The 24,117-nt window shown below is 36.7% G+C and overlaps 2 protein-coding genes across 3 annotated transcripts in view; one reads left to right on the top strand and one right to left on the bottom strand.

The window, feature by feature from the left end:
• Window positions 1-484: 484 nt before the first annotated feature.
• SPRYD7 (SPRY domain containing 7) lies at window positions 485-13,904 on the bottom strand. The gene is made up of 5 exons (XM_063101668.1): window positions 13,700-13,904; window positions 9,542-9,658; window positions 7,158-7,324; window positions 3,213-3,315; window positions 485-659 (listed from the first exon to the last, which is right to left on the bottom strand). Exons 1-5 carry the CDS (start codon window positions 13,803-13,805, stop codon window positions 562-564), a joined length of 591 nt encoding a protein of 196 aa, XP_062957738.1. The 5' UTR covers window positions 13,806-13,904; the 3' UTR covers window positions 485-561.
• TRIM13 (tripartite motif containing 13) overlaps window positions 13,180-24,117 on the top strand; it is a 52,601-nt gene continuing 41,663 nt past the window's right edge. The window contains exon 1 of one of the 2 annotated variants that reach the window (XM_063101662.1): window positions 13,180-13,223. The gene's annotated coding sequence lies outside the window, so the exon portion shown is untranslated. Of the gene's footprint in view, window positions 13,224-13,309; window positions 13,547-24,117 lie in introns of those variants that run through there. The other variant, XM_063101660.1, reaches the window with a different exon arrangement.

The following is a 24,117-nucleotide window of genomic DNA, read 5'->3' on the forward strand; positions in this document are numbered from 1 at the left end:
AATCAGAAGCAATGACATTACACAATAAAATAGGCAATTTAAGTTTTAAGAAGTGATATATTATACAGTAAATAAATTGCCAAAGATGAAGTTGCCAATAATATACATTTCTGTCCCTTTGTTTTCTGCATATAAAAAAGGACACTGAGACACAAAACTATTGGACTGCAGACTTAAAATAGTTAATAAGGTCTAAACTGCAGAATGACAAAAAAAGCCCTCCCAACTCTACATGTCTATCCAAACAAATATTTTATGTAAGAAAGATTCCCTTTTAAGTACCTATATATATACTGCCATGTAATACTGTTAATCAAACCCATAGTTATATTTATTTAAATAAGAATTAAATAAACTGACCAAAATGCTGATTCTCATATCATAAAGCATAAGTATTTTAAATCTCAACTTTTGGGTGGTATACCGAATATACTGGTTACTTAGACAACATTAGCAAGCATATTTTTAAGAATATATTTTCATCTATAGGTCACGTAAAGCTTTATTAAATGGTAAACACTTTTAACAGTGCAGAGATACAAGTTTTAAAAACAAACACATTCAGAAGATTTGCTGTTCAAATAATATTTTTTCAAAACCAGGTGGAGGAGTATGATAAAATTCACTAAACTGGCAATCCAAAATTGCGCTGTCATCAACTAGAGGACAGAAAAAGAAAGAAAATAAATTAGAAGCAAACACCTTAATTTTAATGAATATATACTTATAAAATAAACTGTTTCCATAATACCATAGTATTTATAGGTGAGAAGAACAAACACATCTGCTGTCCATGTTACAAAACATGATCCTATTGGGCAAAAATAGCCACATGAAAAATATAATCTATCAAAAACACTGGAAGGATTTACAGCAAAATATTATTAGTAATTATTTCTAGATGGTGTGAATGTAGGTAATTTAAATTTTTTCCTATTTGCCTAACTGTATTTTTTCAATTTCATATAATTAAGATGTATTGCTTTTTAAAAATGTTGTATTTTGAAAAAATCATAGATTCAGAGGAAGTTGCAAAAACCCTAGGGAGGCCTGTGTACCCTTTGTCCAGCTTACCCCAGAGGTAATGCCTTATGTAACTATAATACATCCAAACCAGGAGACTGATGTTGTTACAGACTGCAGGACTTCTAAATGCTTTTATCAGCATTTACTCAAGAGAAATAAATGTGTACATCTATACAAAGAGCTGTACTGAATGTTCACAGCAGCTTCATTTGTAATGGTCCAGAAGTGGAAAAAACCCTAATATCCATCAACTGGTGAAGGGATAAACAAATTGTGCTTGTCCACAATGAACTATACTACTAGGCAATAAAAATGAATGCATTATTAATACATGCTACAACATGGATGAATCTTAAAATAATTATGCTGGGTGAAAGAAGCCAGATTAAAAAAAAGGACAAACTATATAATTATGTTTATAGAATATCTAGAAAATGCAAGCTAATCTGCAGTGACAATAAGCTAATCAGTGGCTGCCAGGTTGGGGCTGAGGTGGGGAGTAGGAAGCAGAAGGAGGAAACTTTTGGGGTAATGTTCATTATCTTGACCATGGCGATTATAAAAATAAAACAAAACGCCACCAAAAGGCACAGCAAGTAAATAATTAGCATTAATGTCAAATAGTGATTATCCCCTGGGCAAGCAATGAAGCTATGGCGGCAGCTGCTGAAAATGTTCTATTTCTTGACTTAAGTGGTAATGATGTGGGTGTACACTTTATAGCTATTTGTTAAACTGCACATGTATGTTTAATGCATGTTACTATGTATTTCATATTTTGCAATAAATGCAGGAAAGAAGTTAAATCCTGGATTTGACATTCATGAAGTCACTAGTGCTTTTAACATGGGTGGTTTCAATATGCAAGAATGCTTACCTAAGCTGAATTTAAAAACACACTTTTCCATGCAAAGACACAGAAGGTAAAAATCATGAAAAAGTAATTTTTAGAAGAAAAGAAGACTAATGAAAACTTTAAAAAGTAAGTCACAAGCTTTGGTTATCTTATTGTTAAATATTTACATTTGTTATTGTATATAAGGGATCTTTAAAAAGTTCATGGAAAGATTTGTATTATCTTTTAATTCTACTTTCCCATGAACTTTTTGAACTAGACTCATACTTTTCTGACATCTCAGTCTGTCATCACTAACACTGCTAGTTTTACAACAAGCTACTACAAAAAAGTTAATAGTTTTTATTATGACCCAAATATAAGAACTTAAAAGTAATTAAATGAGAAAATACTTTTAGACTTACTAAAACTACAGACAGAAAAAACCATATCTGTTGATTTAAAGTTGGTAACATAAAAACATAAAGCAGAGTTTGGTTATGTTTTTTTAAAAAAGAGAGAGACCTTAGTTTTTAGAGATACACATAAAATATTTATAAATAAAATGATATAATGTCTGGCATTTGCCTCAGAATAATCCAAGGAGGGGAGATGAGGAACAGGAGGGGCATTGGGAGAGGGGGTAGATGAAACTGGATTGGCTACAAGTTAATTGTCTGAAGCTGGGTGATGGGTACATGAGGGTTCAGTATACTATTCTCTGTACTTCTGTATATGTTTGAAATTTTCTATAATAAAAATTAAAGTAATTAAGTGGTATAGAGTCTATTAAGTAACCCAGTTCTTAGAGGGATACCCTTGTACAGAAATGATAGCACTTATACACATACGGCTATTAAAAGCAAAGCAATCAACATGAAACTATTTTAAGTCACAATTTCTCTCAGAAGAGCTTTAACATTTAGGTAATTTTATAAAGGTAATGAATGCTCAATCTACATAAAATTCCCATCCCTGGTTCCAAAATATTCCTTGTATTTACATTTCCTGGTCATCTTATCCTGGCTAATAATTGGCAGAAAGATCTCTGTAAACTCCGTAAAGTTTTTTGGAACTTTCTAGAATATAAGATTACATAATGAAAAAGGGATATGGTTATTGCATACTTAAGTATAATTATTGTATTTAGCAGTTTTTTTAATACATGGAGAATAAAAATTATCCTTAATTCTGCAAAGTGTGATTGTAATATCCTATTGAGTACATTCCATATAAAAAGGTCTTTACTAACAACTCGTTCAGACTTCTAAATGATAGCTGTAAAATTAATATAAATGCCAAGCAAAAGTTAACACACATCTGATAATACATTAGAAATATTTTAGCTTACCATAAACAACTGGATACACTGTCCCTCGTATACCTGATGCCGGACAATGCATGTTTTTTCCATTCAAATATACATTTAATTCTACATGGTCATATGTAATACCCTATAAAGGAAAGAAAAAATGAAAAAGGATTAAAATACAAATGTTTCATAAAAACCTGAATAGTCAGAAAGCCCTGACTGGGAAGCAAGCAAACACAAAAAAACCAAGCATAGGGACACAAAAAAACCAAGCATAGGGTCACAATAGTTTTCGTCAAGGGTTTACAATTTGGTAGAATTCTACTTGAGCTAAAAAAAATTAGTAGTGATTAGACAGGGGAAAAACATCACGTAAAATCCCAAGAGTCCACATTAGAGATAAAACAAATGACAACAGTTTAAATCCTAGTGTTATATTTAGATAATATGGATTTTGTATTTTGAATATTAAAATGATATAAGTACTACACACAATGAACAGAAATCTTTTAAACTCATACAGAAAACACTGTTCTCTATAGAATTTGATCTTAAGGGGAGAAACAATGAGGTTTTTACCATTAGGGCTTACTACCTGTCACTGTTTTCAAATTGTGAAGAAATGTCCTTATATAACTTATTTCTAAAAAGTAATAATACATTTCCCTATCTCTTCTGGTTTCAAATATGTTAAGCGTATTACCAAGGTATCAAGTTAAAAAAAAAAAAAGAAAAACAATTCAAAAGATTTAAAAAAAACAATGGAATAAAAACATATTACTTTGTATACTATGGATGGTAAAAAAGGTCACAATTAGTTATAACAATTATTATTATTAAAATGCTAGAAAACAGCTCTTTTCATGAACCAAGCACTATTCTAGGCACTTCTTATGTACTCATTTAGTTCTTACAACAAGATATGTACTATTATACCCATTTTTCAGATGAGGTAGCTAAAGCACAGGAAGGTTAAGCAATTTACTTAAGGTTGCACAGTTAGGAAGTGGCAGAGCTATTTAGACCCATGCAGAATTGCTTCAGAATACTTGTTTTTAATCACCATGCCATATGACCTTTCTTTAAAACTTTATATAATAGTTAACTCAAGACAAAAAGATCTTTTTCCCTTGAAGAATTAAGAGTAGACAACAGAAATTTTTCAAAAGAGAAATCACAGACAAAGAAGGGAACGGCTTCAAGGATTTCTGTCTGATTTTTTGACTGTAGGTAAATTCTATCAACATACAAGCTTTTTAGAGGTAGAAAAATATTTTATAGATCATATAGTCTTAACTCCCCTTCTTTTCAGTTAACACAGCAAAGACCCAGAGAAGCCAATATGGTAAGTGCTATCTATAGAAGATTCTCCTCAAAATTTAGTAAAGCTAGGGTTAGATTAAATAACGATTTAATAGGTAAGAATATTAAGAAAGATAAACAGTACATAGATTGCCTTTCATTTTAGTTTATGTATTTAAAGATAACTGATGGCTGTGATAAGCCTTTTTAGTGAGCAGGTATTTTCATTTAAAAAACAAAAACATAATTACATTAAAAAGATGGGGCTACTGGAAATGTAGTTCAGAACAGTAGGTTGTAATCCAGGCACGCTTCACCACCTGGTGGCAGCATAAACCTATTGCAAACAAGCGAGTTTTAAACCCAAGCCTGCAGCATAACAGCAAAATCCCAGTACCAAAGAAAGAAGTGAGGAACGATGTGAGACCCCCACTCCCAGCAGACTTTAGTTCAAGTATTTTCTAACCTAATCTATTCTATGATCTAGAAACTGTGTTTGATTCTGCCATAATGACATAAAAAAAACCCTATGAGTTCTATGCATTTATCAATAATTGTGTGTAGGTTTAGTGAAAAGATTCTGAAATTAGACTGCCTAAACTATAATATTGAAATCACCCCATATAAGAAGTTACTTAAGTTTTCCTAATCTGTAAAGTGGGGATAATAATATTATCTATTTCATAGGGTCATTATGAGCATTAAACAATTTAATCCTTGTCAGGCACTGAGTGCCTGGCCCATAAAAAATACTATAGAAGTGTTTATAAGAATAATAATATTATCATTATTATTATTACATAGCATGTTTATAAAGCTTCTCTAAAATTAAACTGAAAAATGCATTTTTTAGAATGAAATTTGCCTTTTCAAGACTGCATATAAAAGGAAAAACTAAGCATAGTGTTTCATGTATGCCTTCCTTGTTCTGCAGTAGGTCGTGTAGGTACTATATGATTACTGTATGCATATAATCATACAACCATTTGGTTACATGTTAAGAGCTTATTTTTCTTGATTTCTCCTAAGAAAATAGTACATGGCTAAAATTTTAAACACATGAGAATGTTTTTCCTGCCTTATAATCCATTTTACTTTATCCTATGCCACTATCAACAATTTGGTAAAATTTGTTCTCAAGTGTGCAAACTAGGAAGATAATATAGGAGAGTAATGCTTTACTTGTCTTGATTCTGCATATATTTCATATTTTTTAACCCTTTTATCAAAATGGGTGTGAAAACTCAAAGTCTAATTTAATAACGTGGACAGACTGAAAATGGCATTCTTAAATCTGTCAAATTGTGATATGAGTCATCTCAATGAGTGAGATGAGAGAGGGACGCAAGAATAACACACGGTAGAAGTTTAGAATGTGAACAAAGAAAAACGTTTGTTACTGAATATCCTTTCCTATGTTTGAATTTCATCTTTTAGTGTAAACAGGTTGACAGCGTCAACTTGACTTCAAGCTTCTCTTTCAAGAAATAGCCACTTGAATAAGGATGTTCCATATTATGGACATATGACAATGATCTACAAACAGAGAACCAACAATCCAAAAAGAACAGGGAAAGGTAGATTTAATAAATGGTTTATGCCTTTTGTCCCCTTTTTTTCTTTACTCAATTTTGGAAAAAAAATTTTTTTTAAATTAAAAACTAACAGTTCTTCATATTTTTTTTAATTGCAGAAAAGAGAAAAAAATCAGATCATAATTAAAAATCTTGATTTCCACATCCTCATTCTTTCTAAAATATGTTCTTTTTCTTTAATTCAATAACCTGGGTTTTCCTTGCCTGTGTCATCTTATTATTAGAAACTTTCCCTCATTATTCACAGATTCCTTTCAACTTTATAGCAGAGCTGGGAAGCCAAGGCTCTGTGTACAAGGGCACCTTGGCCCCAGAAGACTCTAGGACTCTGTTCTCAATCAATAGCTACAAGCCTGGACTCAATGGACAGGGCTCTTGGATAACACAGTATGAGGAGTATGTGGAAAAGATAGAAAGGGATATTTGGGTTACATTTTCAACAGGGTGGCTTTGGTAAAGAGTTAAATATATCCCATTTAGAATAAAATAGAAGTCTTAATAAGATGTAACTGTTACTATCCTTTGCTTTTTTTTTTTTGGTGGCTGGCCAGTATGGGGATCCGAACCCATGACCTTGGTGTTACAATGCTATGTTCTAACCAACTGAGGTAACTGGCCATCCCTTCCTTTGCTTTCTGGAAAGAAAAACTTTGTTACCATCAAGCCTTAGGATTTTTGAGTCCAGGTCTTTCAAGAGTTCTGGAAACAAAAAATGTGAAAATTTGCTCTAAAAGATCTCCTGCCTCAAAAATACCTGATATTTCCTAACACAAGGTTCAGCAAACTTTTAAAATTGTGGGCCAAGTTTTCTCTCAGATGAGAGAAGCAGGAAATGCTGACCAGCAGCCAGCCTGTCACTGATTCTCCTGAGTGGAAACAACAGGTGGCTGGGGGTAGCTCTGAAGAGCAAGGTGGTCAGGCAGCAGCACCTACACCAAGTGCTTGTTCTGGGAGTTGCACCACCTCATGAGATCCAAGTCTAGTTCTTTGGTATCTGAACCATAAATTCCCAGGCAAAACTGTATATACTAAAAGCAGTTCAAGTTTAATAATGCATAGTGGAAAGCAACTCCACCAGGAAACTCACCACCACGTCTCCCTCCTGTGGAAGGCTGTTGGCTGGAAGCCTATTTTTCTCTTCATTGTTGTGGTACAGAGCTCCATCATTTCTCATCACCAGACTGTGCACATCTCGGCCAAGAGGAATCTGATTCAAGTTAACTTTCTGAGTTGCAACGCCAATACCCCAGATTCCTAAAAATAAAATAGTTCAGATGTCCCACAAATCTGAAGACTACAAATTTAAAAGGGGTTATTTTAAAAAGGAGTGTAATCTGTTTTTAAAAGAAGTACCATATCACCACTAAACTGTTTCTGTTAATCTTTTCAAAAAAATCTTCTTGTAACCATAGTCTGCAAACTGTACTATGTTCTTGTACTGCAGCCTAAGAGATAAGAGTGGGCCCTGGAGTTGCACTGTCAAGGTTTAAATCCTGATTTAGCTCTGCCATCTTGGGCAAATTACTTAATCTCTGTTTTCTTATCTGTGAACTGTGGATTCTAACAGAACTCACCTCACAACATTGTGCAGAGATATAATGAGATAATCTGAGTAAAACACTTAGAACAGTGTAAGTATTCCAAAAAATGGCTAAGTAAAATACACAGTGAGTATTAAAAAATGTTAGCTATTATCAACATAATTATTATTCTCTAAAAAGGATTTTTAAAAAGCTACCGGCTGGCTGGTTACTCAGTTGGTTAGAGTACTGTGTTATAACCAAGGTCAAGGGTTTGGATTCCTGTATCGGCCAGTTGCCAAAAAAAAAAAAAAAGCTACAGTTGAATTTAAATGGCCAAGAGTTCTATTTCAAGCTCTGCCTCTGAGAAGTAGGAAATTGCTGTCTTCAGTTTTTGCATCTATATTGAGTGACACATAATATATGCCATGAATAGCATGGAGAGGGGAAAATTAACAAGTATAAAATCATTTTCTTACTCAATACCTTAAGTTGATGAGTTTAAAGCCTTTTGGTGTAAGCTAACTTTTGAAGCAAGCAGCCAAACAGAATACCTAGAGCTCTGGATTTTGTCTCAAACTGTTTTCTTCTCAGTTTTTATAAAAATCAGGAGAAATTTTATAAATGGAAGGTTTTAAGACCATGTCGTCAACCAATTTTTCTGGACCGAGTAAGACCATCAGAAAGTTGTGTGTCTGGACTTCACTATCCTGGCCTCATAAATAATTTGACTTTATACTTTCTCCTACAAAGTGTGACAACTATGAGAGTAATAGGAGGTGAGTTAATTTCACAGGACAACATTTATAGACAGGGTTCTACAGTTTTCTTACTCCTAAAGAACTGTGCATGGTTGCCTCAAGCTTTCATCACAGGATCAGTGCTACAAATTCCAACAATCCATCTATTCTAGGGTTATCATTGAGGGTAGCCACTTTAACAGAAAACCCACATAAAGATTTGTATTAGATTTAAGGCTGAAGAAAATATTTGCTTCTTTTGTGAAATAAGTATGTAATACTTGAGAAAATTATAGTAGTCAGGGATATTCTGTAGCCAGTAAGCTAATTTATAATGGCATGGAGGACAGATTCAGATTTATTCCATACACTTATGAATAAGAATCAGTATTTAAAACTAATTTAGAAAACAAGCCCCAGAAGGATATTTTATATCACTCAAGGCTAGTCAAGTAATGGTAGGATTCATTTACTTCACTCTAGTTTTCCTATTCTGTATCCATATTACTCATGCAGTATTTCCTGAGAAGTTTCTTCATAATAAAGCTTTTATAAAAATAAAATTTCCCCATATAGAATACTGCCACAAGTTAACTAACCTATTATAATAATCACATAGAACTGCTATACAATTCAAGAAATACCATAAATTTTTAAAAGAGAAGTATAGGCTTTAGACTTCTATCAGAATTCTAAATCTGATGATTGCTTCAGAAGTTGCTGAATCAGGGAATCTTAACAAGAGTTAAGAGAAAAACACATGATCAAAAGACTGATTTTATCCTGTTAAAATAGCAAGAGTCGATATGCTTGACCAAATAAAATGGTGCATTTAGATCCCATTAATGATGCTAGTGCTTTACATTTACCCAGCATGTCCTGTCTTTAAAACACTTTTGTACATATGAACAAGGAAAGATTTGTATTATCCTTTAATTCCATTTTTCCATGAACTTCTTGAAGCACCCTCGTATATAGCTCCTGTAAGGCAGAGAGGGCAGCTCCTGTAATCTCCATTTTATAGATGAGAAAATTGGACCCAATTTAACTAAATTAGCTAATTTAACCACAATCATACAACAAGAGGTAGAAGACCCATGTCTTCTGAGTTCAGTGCTTTTTTATTACCTCCTAAATCTTTCTTATACATTGAAAATTACTCTTAATATTTAGAATTAGGACTTTTAATAGTAAAGTACCATTATACCAACCTGTGGACTGGATTTTGAATTCAAAGTAGCTTTTGTTTTGATGTAAAGGTGCACTGGCTAAACAACCTCCTGTTCCACATATTCTTCTTCCATTTTTTACAATGACAACATCTGTTCCTGAACAAAAATGCAGACACTATGTAAGGTTTTGTATTTTCATATCCAACAATCAGGGTTAATTTGTTCACTTCTGTTAGTCCACAAAAAAATAGGGATGCTATATGTACTTTGAAATATAGAAATATTAATAAATTATTTTAATATTTCATTAACTATTTTTTCTTGAGAGAACATATATATAGAATATTCATTTGTAGCTATAAGTCTTATTTAATTAAACAGTTTTAGACAAACTGTAATAACTGAATTATTTTGAATACTTTGAATATTTAAAACACTTTTAAGGTTGAAACAGACTAACTCCTTCAAATTTTTAGTTAATAAATCAATTTGATGATTTCATAAATCTCTTGATTTAAACCAAAACATAAACACTTAAAAGAAACTTTAGTAAATTGGTACAATTTTCAATTCTCTCCAAACGAATTAAAACAATCTACAAAAAGCCTGCTGAATGTCTAAGTATAAGGTACAATACTAATGCATTAGTCAAGTAAGAACTGAAGAATAACAGAATATGGAAAAGAACCCACATCTATGTAGAAATACCTGACACTGAAAAATACTAATTTTAGGATCTTAAAATGTTTATTAAGGTAGCTATTGTGAATCATATTGCAAATATGTAAACAAGGTTCTAACATCATTAAATGCACTGTATTCTCACGGAAAATTTTAGCTTTAGCCCAAACAATATTTATAGATGAAAGCAAGAAAAACATTGTCTCTTGACCAATTTGCTTCCAGTCCTTGATTTAGGAAAGCATAATATGTCAGAGAACATGAAGAGATTTAACATAATTCTAATATGTAAGAAGTATCCCATAACTCCAAGGCATCTGACTCCCACGGTCTGTGGCCAATATTATCATTTCATTGGTAATTAGTATACAAGCCAAGCGAGTCTAGATATTAGAACTGTATGGGACTCCTCCAGTGAGGGTAAGTAATAAAAGGTTGATTTTCTATTTAAATAAAAAATTATTTGGGACAAATACATATGAGAAATGCAAAATTTTCAGATTCTATCACAATTCTAAACTGGTTGATGTAAAAAAGATACTCTCTCAAATAGGGTAAAACTAAGATCCTATTGTATGATTATTAAAAATCATTAACGTCCATTTTTTTCTAATTAATGTTAAACCTCCAATTCTGGGAAAGTACCTTTATAAATAATTTGCATCTGGCTACCCCATAAACCTCCAGTAGTTTCAACTGGAGAGCAGCCTCCTTGATGGCAAAGACCACACAGTGACTGGCATCTAGCAATCCTTCAACAAATAACTGATATTGAAATAAATGAACGAATATGCTGTGCTAAGCACTTTGTGGTGGACATGTAGCTTCTGTTTTCCCCTTCCCAACAGATTTCCCTCTGGAGATCAAAACAGTGCCAAGGAAGATGTTAATCTCTGGCTTCAGGGGTTATAGCATTTGACCTAGGTTAAGTCCATCAGTGTATTTCACATTTCTTGGCCACAGTAATTAAGTCAAGAATGGTCATACTCGTATTACCTAATAACTACTATCAGAGAAAGTCTCAGAACTTTTGCAGTGAACAATGGGATAAAGACACTCTCATTTTTGCTGAACCTGTATGAAGAAGCCCCATAGCCCAGGGAGCTGCTGCAAGTGAACATGAAAGCCAGCCTTCAGGAATTAGCAGCATAAGGCAGAAGAAATAAATGAAAAAAAAGGTCAAGGGTTCGGATCCCTGTACCAACCAGCCGCCAAACAAAAAAAAGAAAAAAAAGAAAAAAAATGGAGTTCTTGGCAGCACTGAGTCTTTCCTGAAACCAGTACTGCCTTTGTACTTTTTTGTTATATGAACCAATAAATTTCCTTCACTGCTGAAACAATTTTGAGTTGTTTTTATTACTTGCAACTGAAAGCATCTTAAGTGAAACACACTTCCAAGAATTAGGGAAACAAATGGTATTTTTTTTCTTAATTGGCAATGCTCTGTGGTCCCCCATACATGTTAAAAGCTTCTAATAAAAAGAGGATTTCCAAAATGGTTTTAAATGATGCAACATCACCAAAATAAATGACAAACCTGAATGAGATATTTGAATATGAAATGTGTAGCCTATTTCCTAAAAAAAAAAAAAAAGGAATCACATTCTTTAGGTTATCTAATAAAACTTTCACATTCCCAAATACATGCACATTTGCTCAGTGTGCTTCTTATATTTTCATATTTTAAGATCAATTCATGCTTGAAACACACTCTTCTTCTAACACAACAACCCTTTCCTCTTTCATTTTATTCAGGTTCTCAAATTCAGGCTTCTCTGTATTTGAAGCATTTGAATTTACTGGAAGACAGTTTAAGGAAAAACTTCCGTGGAGGTAAAAAATTGGGGAATGACATCACTATGTTTCATCCAGTTAATAGCTGAAAGTTGTTGGACAGTTTTAGAGAAAGGAAGACATAGTGGAAAGAGTAGGACTGACCAATTCTTCCTAGAGAAGACAGAGGCCAGAGGAAAGGAATGCTCTAAAGAGCAGACTGCAGTAATTGAAGAGTCTGGAAGTAGAGACAGTAAGAAGAGCAAAAGATGATCATAAGCTCCAGGAACTACATATGGTTGTCCTTTACTGTATTCCCAGCACTTAAAACAATGCCTGCCACCTGACAGCCGCTCAATAAATAACAGTTCACTGAATGAATAAATGAAATGGAAACATTTTCTGAAGGAAGTTATAGGATTTGAACATCCACTGTCTGTAAATGATGATGGATAAGAACTAATTCAAAGATATTTATTGGGAGATCTATTAGAAGTACATACCCAAGTACAAGGTGGTATACAATGATCACACTTAATACGTGCTTTATAAGTATAGAAATATAATGAGCAGAGTGTTTCCATAATTATAAAGAATCTGGGCAGGAGAAGGTTTTGCTATAAATATTAAGAACTGCCTTTGTTATTTCATTGCACTGTCGTTGTGACAATGAGAGATGTGTGAAACAAATCAAAAGCACAGAAGGACATTTAGAATAAAATAAAATAAAATAATTGGGGCTGGCCAATTTTTAAAAAAAATTATTATGGCCAAGTTGGTTGGTTATAACACCAAGGTCACGGGTTGGGATCCCGGGATCCCCGTACCAGCCAGCCGCCAAAAACAAAACGAAACAACAAAAAATAGAATAAAATAATCCATAAAAAGACAGGACTACAACTGAGGTACTATATACTGGGAAATCTGTCCTTCTAGAACCATATTCCAGAAGTTGGAATATGGAACTAGACAGGAATAACTTATTATTTCTAATAACAGAAATAATAATAAGGTGGTGAGAGACGCTACAGAGGGAAGCGGAGGCATATTAGATGGGAAGTTACATGGCCATCTGGAATTGGAAGGAAAAAAGTGCTGTTCATTTGCAACAGCATGACCCGCTGGGAAGAGGCCAGTAAGATGAAATTACAGCACCTCTGTCAGTGACTAAGGAGTCAGGCAATGGGACGTTTTAACTGAAATGGCACGTTCTGACCTGAGGCGCGACTTAGGGCTTCCCCTATTTGCCTTGTTTTGACTTTAGCAGGTGAGAGGAAAATGTCAACAAAACAAGCTTCAACCTAAAACGATGGGGCTAAAGAGAAACAACCGAGGGTCAGGGCAGAAGGAGGAGCAAGACTGGACCCAAAGCATTCTGAAAATGTGGAGGTTTTGATTGGAGTGCGATCGGAGGGCACTGTTGGGGCGGCACCAGGGCAGTCCCCGCTCCCCTCGCCTGGGGACATGTGACATTTCAGGAGGTGGCAGCCCGGAGGAGATTCCTGGGGAAGCGGGGAAAGGTCAACACCCCCACTCCCGACGATGGGCGCAGAGAAGGCTGCGCAGCCTTGAACACAGAACCGGGCCCAGGTACAGTCGGCCGGCGTCCGGGGAGATCCGCGGGACGGAACGGCGTCCGGGGTCCGCGTCGCCGGGGCCGCAGGGCAGGGCGGCGTGCGGTCCTCCTGACCCCCACCTTGCCCTCGGCGGGCCGTTGGGTCTGGGGATAGGGAGGGCCCTTACCCATGTGCTGCGTGTCCAGCTGCACAGCCGGCATCTCCTTCAGAGGGATGTGACCAGTCCCGCCGTCTCTGCAGCATCGCAGGCAGCACAACACCGAGGCGGCCATCGCGCAGCGACCACCGACTTCACCGCCACCTCCCCTAGACCACGGCGACACCGCCCCCCATCGTTCCGCTCCGCCTCCCGACCCCGCCTGAGCGCCAGAGGTGTCGGTGTGGAGCTCAGAGGCCTCTACAGCGACGCCCCGAGGCCGGGAGGGCGCAGAGCAGGCTGGGGCGAGGCTGGCCTGAGAGGAAGATGCCGAGGGTCGGCGGGGGGGCGGGGCGAGGTTGGGCGAGGGACGGGGTGCGGCCCTGGGGTGGGCGTGGCTAGTGGTGTGACGGGGCGTGGTAGGGGCGTGGCGGGGGACGGAGTGCGCCTGCGCGCTGGGTCTTTTTCTTCTTGGGCGGCTGCGTGCCCGCCTCCAATGATGAGAGGTGAGTGGGGTTGTCTGTCAGTCCGCAATCTCAGGGGTTCTCGGAAGCTCTGATTTTAAGCCCTTCCACCAGTTCAACATTAATTTTGGGACGGATTGACAGAAGCAGATCATTCTAGGGGAGGGGGAACTAATAAAAGTGACCCTGAGGTTTCTCTCTGCGCGCCCAGGGCTGAGAGCTTTGCCTACACGGAGAACTACCGTACTCCTACCGCGGCTCGTTTCTGAAGAATTTCCTTACATAGTAAATAGAAGCATACGAGCCCTGGGAGTAAGGCCTGTTTGTGATTGTACTGTGGATGCGTGGTTGTGCACTTGGGGCTCTACGTGGGCTCTGCTGCATTTTCGGTACGGAGACGCGAATTCCCTGGCCCTTGGTATTGCGCTGTCCAGAGCACGCAGGAAGCCACCGTGGGAGGAGACCACTGGGGAGAGGCAGGAGGGCGATTCTTGACAGTCTTGTTCCAAGCTCACCCTCCCTGGTGCACTGAGGGATCCGAGGAGAGTGAAGGGAATCCCGGAGGCTGCGGGAAGGCTGCCGGGAAGCCCTCGATTTCTACTGTCCGTTCCTTCCTGCTTCCACATAGGAGGCGTGCGTGGCCATCACCTTTCCCACTTAGAGCATCCTTGCGTGGTAGATTTTACATCTTCAGGTAACCATTTGGCGTCTGGAGATGGTCTGGGACGGCCTCTAGAATTAACCTGGCTCAAACTTCTGTACCCAGATTAGGTTTCCACCCTGAAGGCTTGAAGGCTTGAAACCCAGGGTTCATCAAGTCTTGGGAAATCGGACATAAAATGCCCACTACTTAAGTAATGGATTCCCATACATAACTTTTTAATGACCTGAGTACAAATATTCTTTATGGAAGATTTTTATTCATAGAATGAGGGAAAAATTTAAGGTTCCTGGGTCTCTTTGCTGTGTATGCAAATGGTGTTTTCATTACAATACTAAGGAAAAGCTCCAAGTTTTTTACTTTGAGATTTAGTATTCCGGTTTTCTTCCATGGGGAAAGAGAGGGGAGTTGAATAGAATGTTGGAGAGACAAAATTTTTCTCCTAGGAAGTAGGCACTTTTTCATATACCTATCTAATTGAATTCTTGCAAAGTTTCAAGGTCGATATTGTCCCCATTTTATACGTGAAGTAATAGGCTTACAGGGATTAAATAATTTGTGTACCTTCAGATGAGTAGGAAATAAAGTAGGATTCAAAACTGACTCCTGAGCCTGTATTTGCTCCACCAGATCATGCTGCCTCTCAAATTGTGAAATTTTAACTCTTGTAATTAATGATACAATCCTCTTAAAGGTGCTCTCAGCTCAAAATGCAGATTTGCACTTTAGTTTTATATGTTTTATTAATCTCTATATTGTATATAAGCTGCCTCTCAAGTATAAACAATAAAATAAAGTAAAACATAGTAGTACATGTATTAAATGCATAATAAACATGTGGGCCACTCAAGTCAATCACATCTTCAGTGAAAAGCCACACTATTAGATGGCTGTAAATTGGCCATTACTGTAGGCAGGCATAAGTGCCATAGTCTTTCCCAGCTGGAAAAATAATTTGCTGGGGCACTGCCCAGTGAACTTCGCCCTTGCTGTAGCAACTCAAGTGTACTCAGCAGAATGAAGCAAGCAAAACTGGTTAGCTCCTGAAACAGACTTCCCTGTCTTGGCAGATGAATGCCATCCATGGGCTCACAGACTTTTTCCTTCTTATATCTGGGATTCTATTATCCTCTCATTCTTACTTTCAAAGGAATTATGCTTTCTTTTTGAAAAGAAGAATGTTAAAGATATTTTGACAGTCTTTCACAGCTATCACTTTAAACAGTAATCAAATTAGGCCTACAAAAAATTTCTCAATAGTTAGGTCATGTATCTAAGACAAAAACAATAACAAAGAATGACTACTTGAGAAAAAACGAGTCTGTCTGCTTCGGTGACCTATGCCAGGAACTGGAGCACTGATAGCATGTGTTTCAGAGTTGAGTTTAACATCATGCTCAGGATTTTCTTTAATGGTTTTTATGCCCGCCTGACTGTGTACTGGTTCATACAAAGTGGTTTCTTTCTTAAAAACTTATTAATTAGTTATTAAGCCAAACTTTTTTTGGACTAATCCAAACCACATTTGTGATCTTTTAAAAATCAGAAATATTAGAAAAAATTTATACTTCTACAATCTAATGTGTTTCTGGGGACTTGATCTACTTATCATCACACTTTTGAGTGATAGTAACTGGCAGTTATGTAGCACTTACTATTGTCAGGCAGTGTTCCAAGTCCTTTTTATAAACCAATTTAATCCTTGTAACAACCCTATAAGGGAGAGACTATCCTCTACTTTACAGAAGAGGAAGCTGAGGTAAAGAAAAGATAAGAAATGTACTCAGAGTCACAGAGTCAATGGGAGATGAAACTGAATTCAAACCCTGGCAGTCTGGCTCTAGGGCCTGTGTTCTTAACCACTAGACAAACTGCCTTCTTTGAGTGCTACATTTAAGAGTATATTCCTAATTTTTATTTGTTTCCTTCTATCCCCTTTCCTCGGAAGTTGACATTTAAATTTATCTGGCATTAATTGAAAGATTTACTTAATTATAATGTACATTACTTGCATTCAACAACCAAAACTAAATAAGAAAAATGACATGAGAATCTTGTACTGCCACAGACTGCCATTAGTCAGCTTGCAGCTCTGCTCTGTTAGCAGCATCTTTGAACATTTTGCAGGAATGTCCTTCATAGGGTGTCTCTAGCCAAAGAAAAGGATATTTAGTACTTTTAATTGCAAAGACAGGTAAGCCAGGTTGGAGACATGGAAAATAGATCTGGCATTAGGGAGAAAAGAGAAGATGGGGTAAGATAAAGGAATTTGAAAAAGGTATAGGAAAATAATAATAGAGGATAAAGCAGGACTTTTTTTTTTGTTTTTTTTTTTAATATTGAAAAAGAAGAAAAACCAATAGCGAGGGCTTTATAAATCAGGTCCCAGGGAATAAAAAAATGTGATTTACCAAAAACTTTCAACCTGAAAGAACTGTACCTTATTTTGCTTCCCTTTCTTGGAAGATAAAGCCGGCTGTCATAAACCAAGGGAGTTCCATGTTACCTGCCAGCATCAAGTTCCCTCATTCAAAATGCAGGCATCCTTGTGTACATCTAAATACCTTTTCCTCACCAGTTTAGATTCTAAGTAATACTGCTGTAATAATTAGGAAAAAGAAATGTTGAGGATACAAAAGAGAGGGAAAGCAAAGTTCAATACCAAAGAAGGTTTTGCATTCTCAGAAGAAATAAAGATAAAGGACAAGTAAAGTTAATCCTTAAATCTTCTTGTCTGTTACTAGGGAGGGAACTTAAACCTGTGACTTGTTTGCAAAGGGCTGATGAGAAGTGTTTTGTACAAAGTTTTCATGGCTGCAGATAAGGCTACATAACCTGGTATTATTGAAATAAGGTTGGAAAACACTTAGCTATGCCAAATAGTTCAAATAAAAGTTTCCCAAAGCACCTCAAACATTCAAGTGATTCTGTCTTTGGACTACAATAGGGCCAGGGAGCGAGAATTCACCATCTCTAGATTATAGACTCAGAAAGCACCCAACATTTGCAGAAAGGACCAGACAGAGAAAAAAAAGATACTTCTTGGTATTTATAATATCTGCAACAAAATAAAATTATAAGTATCTTATTGAAATCATGAGCAAGATCCTAAAATGTTTCTAGTAACAAAGGACACGTGGATTATTAATTAAAATGAACCCAGCATTACCAATTTAAGATATGAACAATGTCATTTAGTCTCTATAATTTTGTTTTTGCAAATGTAAAAATATTTATAAAGTTATTCAAAAGATTTCACCTATAGTCACAATCCCTCCAAACTTATTTTCTCAATAATCGTCCTGCACATGAGTATCCCAAATGCAGGGGTCAGAAACTTGATTTTTGTGTTGAGAAGTGTATTAGTCTGTTTCTGTTGCTTATAACAAAATACCTGAAACTGGGTAATTTATAAAGAAAACAAAATTTATTGCTTACAGTTTTGGAGTCTGGGAAGTCCAAAGTCCAGGGAACACATCTGGTGAGGGTCTTCTTAGGTGGTGGCTTTACAGCAATGCAGGGGTCTCACATGGCAGAAAATGGCAGAGCAGAGAGAGAGAGAGAGAGAGAGATATCCTCCTTTTAAAGCCCTCAGAACCACATCCATGACCACCATTACTAATCCATTCATTAGTTCATGGTCATCAGAATCTAATCATCTCTTCAAGGCCGCTCATTTCAATTACGTAAAAGGATTTCCCATCCTCAATAGTTACAATAGGGATTAAGCTTGAATGCCTTTGGGTAGGTCATTCAATCCACTGTGAGAATGAACTGTTGTTCTTCTGTATGTTAAGACATGTGTGTCTATAGTTGTAGATGTGGTGGTGGGTAAGGTTAGTGCAGTTCTGGGGACAACTGCTAAGCCACTATACTTTGCAAATCCTGTAACCAGAGAGTATGAGACTAAAAATTATTGGTGAAATTTTATAAAACTCTGGAATATTTGGAAACAACTAAAAAAAAAAAAATCTGTGAAATAATTTTGAAATACCAACAGTGACAAACTCCAGGGATATGTTCTGGCCAAGAGAAATTTAGAGTAGGAGAATGGACCTGCAAAGAATTGAGCATGATTAAAATACATTTTTTCTTATTCTTTGCTATTACAAGCTTTCAAGCAAATGCTTTAAGAATTATTTATATCCCTTCTTAAGAAGGTGAACATCCTGTTTGTAGGTATGATGCCTAACATCTAATGCAGATATCAGTCCATATCAAACATTTAATACATTCTATAAAAAGAGATGTGAAGCCTTGGAAGGGAGAGAAAGAGAAAAGTTAGGAAGACATTTGAAAAAAAGGAAAATCCCATTTCACATATCCTGAATTCATTGGGGCCTGTTATGTAGTGAGTACTCAGTAAATATTCATAAAAACACCAAATGAATGAAGCCCCCCAAACAAATAAATACATTATAATTATACCTCATTTCATCTAAAACCCAGAAAGTAGCATGTAAACTGAATTCTTAGAAAAAGATTTCTACATTAAGTTCACTAAGACAGGTTGCTGTATAAATGAATCCTATATACAAAATTTTAAAAAATAACAGCTTTATTGAGATATAACTCATGTACCATAGAACACAACCTTTTAAAGTGTACAGTTCAATGGTTTTTAGTGTATTCAAAGAGTAGTGCAACAATTGGTGTCACCCCATACCCACTAGCAGCTACTCCTCATCCTTCCTACCCCAACCCCTGGCAACCACTAATCTACTTTCTCACTCCATGGGTTTGCCTTTTCTACACGTTTCGTATAAATGAATCGTACAATATGTGGTGTTTTTCAATATCTGGCTTTTTAAATTTAGCTTCAAGGTTCATTCATGTTGTAACATGTATCAGAACTTCATTCATTTTAATGGTCAAATAATATTCCACTGTAAGGATATACTATATTTTGTATATCTGTGTATTAGTTGATGGATATTTGGGTTGTTTCCACTCTTTGACAATTACGAATAATGCTGCTAATGAACATTCATGAGTAGGTTTTTAAGTGAACATACTTGTATGTTTTAAATTCTCTTGGTTGTATACCTAGGAGTGGAGTTGCTAGATCATATGGTAACTCAATGTTTAAATGTTTGAAGGATTGCCAAACTGTTTTCCTAAGTGGCTGCACCATCTTGCAATTCCACCAGCAATGTACAAGGTCTTAGTTTCTCAACATCCTTGCCAATACTTATTAGTCTATCTTTTTTATTTTAACCATCCTGGTAGGTATGTAGTGGTACCTCATGGTGGTTCTGATTTGCATTTGCCTGTTGATTAATAATGCTGAGAATATTTTCATGTGCTTATTGGCTATTTGTATATCTTCTTTGGAGTAACATTTATTTAGATCCTTTGCCCATTTTAAATTTGGGCTAATTATCTTTTTGTTTTTGAGTTGTAAGTATTCTTGATATATTTGAGATGTAAGTCCCCTATCAGATATATAATTTGAAAATATTTTCTCCCATTCTGTGGGTGTCTTTTCACTTTTTAAAAAAATTTAATTTAATTTTGTCAGTATACAATGTGGTTGATTATTGTGGCCCATTACTGAAACTTCCCTCCCTCCTCCCTCTCCCCCCTCCCTCCCAACAATGTCCTTTCTGTTCCCTTGTCGTATCAACTTCAAGGAATTGTAATTGTTATGTCTTCTTCCCTCCCCCCTGTTTTTTTGTGTATTTATTTATTTATTTATTTTTAGCTCCCACAAATAAGTGAGAACATGTGATATTTCTCTTTCTGTGCTTGACTTGTTTCACTTAATATAATTCTCTCTAGGTCCATCCATGCTGTAGCAAATGGCAGTATTTCATTTTTTTTTATAGCTGAGTAGTATTCCATTGTGTAGATGTACCACATTTTCCGTATCCACTCATCTGATGATGGGCATTTGGGTGGGTTCCAACTCTTAGCTATTGTAAATCGTACTGCGATGAACATTGGGGAACAGGTATACCTTCGACTTGATGATTTCCATTCCTCTGGGTATATTCCCAGCAGTGGGATAGCTGGGTCATATGGTAGATGTATCTGCAATTGCTTGAGGAACCTCCATACCATTTTCCATAGAGGCTGTACCATTTTGCAGTCCCACCGACAATGTATGAAAGTTCCTTTTTCTCTGCAACCTCTCCAGCATTTATTGTTCAGAGTCTTTTGGATATTAGCCATCCTAACTGGGGTGAGATGTATCTCAGTGTGGTTTTGATTTGCATTTCCCGAATGCTGAGTGATGTTGAGCATTTTTTCATATGTCTATTGGCCATTCGTATATCTTCCTTTGAGAAATGCCTATTTAGCTCTTTTGCCCATTTTTTAAATTGGGTTGCTTGTTTTTTTCTTGTAAAGTTGTTTGAGTTCCTTGTATATTCTGGATATTAATCCTTTGTCAGATGTATATTTTGCAAATATTCTCTCCCACTCTGTTGATTGTCTTTTAACTCTGTTAATTGTTTCTTTTGCTGTGCAGAAGCTTTTTAGTTTGATATAATCCCATTTGTTTATTTTTCCTTTGGTTGCCCATGCTTTTGGGGTCATATTCATGAAGTCTGTGTCCAGTCCTACTTCCTGAAGTGTTTCTCCTATGTTTTCTTTAAGAAGTTTTATTGTTTCAGGGTGTATATTTAATTCTTTAATCCATTTTGAGTTGATTTTAGTATATGGTCAGAGGTATGGGTCTAGTTTCATTCTCCTGCATATGGATATCCAGTTATCCCAGCACCATTTGCTGAAGAGGCAGTCTCTTCCCCAGTGTATAGGCTTGGTGCCTTTGTCAAAGATCAGATGGCTGTAGGTGTGTGGGTTGATTTCTGGATTCTCTATTCTATTCCATTGATCAGTGTGTCTGTCTTTATGCCAGTACCATGCTGTTTTGGTTATTATAGCTTTGTAGTATAGTTTAAAGTCAGGTAGGGTTGTGCCTCCAGCTTTATTTTTTTTGCTCAGCATTGCTTTGGGTATGTTTGGTCTTTTGTTATTCCATATAAATGTCTGGATAGTTCTTTCCATTTCTGAGAAAAATGTCATTGGAATTTTGATGGGGATTGCATTGAATTTGTAGATCACTTTGGGTAGTATGGACATTTTCACTATGTTGATTCTTCCAATCCAAGAGCATGGGATATCTTTCCATCTTCTTGATCCTCTCTAATTTCTCTCAGCAGTGGTTTGTAGTTCTCATTATAGAGATTTTTCACCTCCTTGGTTAACTCAATTCCTAAGTATTTTATTTTTTTGGTGTCTATTGTAAATGGGCAAGCTTTCTTGATTTCTCTTTCTGCATGTTCACTATTGGAGAATAGAAATGCTACTGAGTTTTGTGTGTTGATTTTGTATACTGCTACTTTGCTGAAATCATTTATCAACTCCAAGAATTTTTTTTGTAGAGGCTTTAGGCTGTTCGATATATAGGATCATGTCATCTGCAAAGAGGGATGGTTTGACTTCATCTTTTCTAATCTGGATGCCCTTTATTTCCTTCTCTTCTCTGATTGCTCTGGCTAGTACTTTCAACACTATGTTGAATAGGAGTGGTGAGAGTGGGCATCTTTTTATAGTTCCTGCTCTTAAAGGAAAAGCTTTCTGCTTTTCTTGGGGGAAAATTTCTATGTGCCTGATACTTGAGCTCTGTGCCTGTACTAAATTGCCGCTTTGCTGCCTTTTCTCGAACTGGAGAATGCTTTTTGGGCAGGCCAGAATTTAACAGTTGGCTTTTAGTCACCTCTGGATCATGTGGGATTGCACCACACTCAATTGGGCTGTGTGGAAATTTCGGCTCTAGACTAAGTCTTTCCCACAGTCTGTGCCTCCTGTGGGAAACCCTCTGACAGTTCTGTCACACTGAAAGATCTCCACTGTGTGGTGCCCATGCCAAATAGAGTGCAGATTGGCTGCCAGTACTATGCTCCGATGCTCACCTGGTGGGTCAACCTCCTCCCAACACACTAAAAATGCTTCTGTGGGGCAGACCATGCATGAGTTCCTATGGTGACTCACCAACCTGTGGGCAATTCCCTTCTCCTGTAAGCTGCTCTCCCTCCTATGTGGGCCCAGAGAAGGCTTTGCTGGCCTGGGAGAAGATATGGTGCACTGTGAGGCACCCTTCTACCCTGAAGACTCCAAGTAGCTTCATGCAAAGAGTGCTGCTGTGGCTTTGCAACCTCCTGGTAGCTGCTTTGTGTAAGAATAGGTGCTCCTTGCACTGTGCTGTGCCAGCCTGGGAAACAACTGGGCTCGGAATGGTCAGAGTGGTCCCTCTTCCTGTGAGTGCAGTGCTTCCTGCCTTCACGGATTCCATGGATCTCTCCTCCAAGTACCAGTGTGGTAGTGCCTTGGGCATTCCATATCAGCAATAAGGCTGTAGTGCCTTCTTATCATTTGTGTGTTCAGTGAAGCAGCATTTTAATTTCTTTCAAGAATTTTTCCTTTGCATTCACAACTTGGCTAACTGGTGCAAGATGCGCAGCTTTCAGCCTCTCTTGACTTTTGACTGCCTTCCCCACTACGCTTAATCATTTCTAGCTTTTGATTTAAGTCAGAGATGTGGAACTCTTCCTTTCACTTAAACACTTGGTGGCTTTGTGGGGTATTAATTGGCATAATTTCAATATTGTTGTGTCTCAGAGAATAGAGAAGCCTGAGGGGAGAGAGAGACATGGGAGAATGGTTGGTCAGTGGATCAGTCAGAATACACATGTTTATTGATTAAGTTTGCCATCTTATATGGGCATGGTTTGTGTTACCCCCAAAGAATTAGTAACATCAAAAATTACTGATCACAGATCACCATGACAGATATAATAATGAAAAAGTTTGAAATATTGTGAGTATTACCAAAATGTGACAGAGACACAAAGTCAGCACATGCTGTTGGAAAAATTGCTTCTATAGACTTGCTCGACACAGGGTTACCATGAACCTTCAGTTTGTAAAATATGCAGTATCTGCAAAGCGCGATAAAGGGAAGTGCAGTAAAATGAGGTGTGCCTGTAATAACTGATAGACAAGGACTTACTGTTGCCATTTTGTTAGATGTTTTCTGTGTGTCTTGCAGTTATTTTGTCTCTCTTGTTGTCTCTTGCAGGTTTCCTTTGCGTTTCTTTGGTTTTTTTATAGTGACATGTTTTGATTCCCTTCTCATTTTCTTTTGTACATATTCTATAGGTATTTTCATTGTCATTACCATGTGATTACATAAAATATTTTATAGTTATAACAATCTATTTTAAACTGATAACAACTTAACTTCAATCACATACAAAAGCTCTGCTCCTTTACACCCCCCCCCTTTGGAGTACTGATATCACAAATTACATCTTTTC

Source organism: Cynocephalus volans, chromosome 7 (assembly GCF_027409185.1).
Source record: "Cynocephalus volans isolate mCynVol1 chromosome 7, mCynVol1.pri, whole genome shotgun sequence".
NCBI classification, from domain to species: Eukaryota; Metazoa; Chordata; class Mammalia; order Dermoptera; family Cynocephalidae; genus Cynocephalus; species Cynocephalus volans.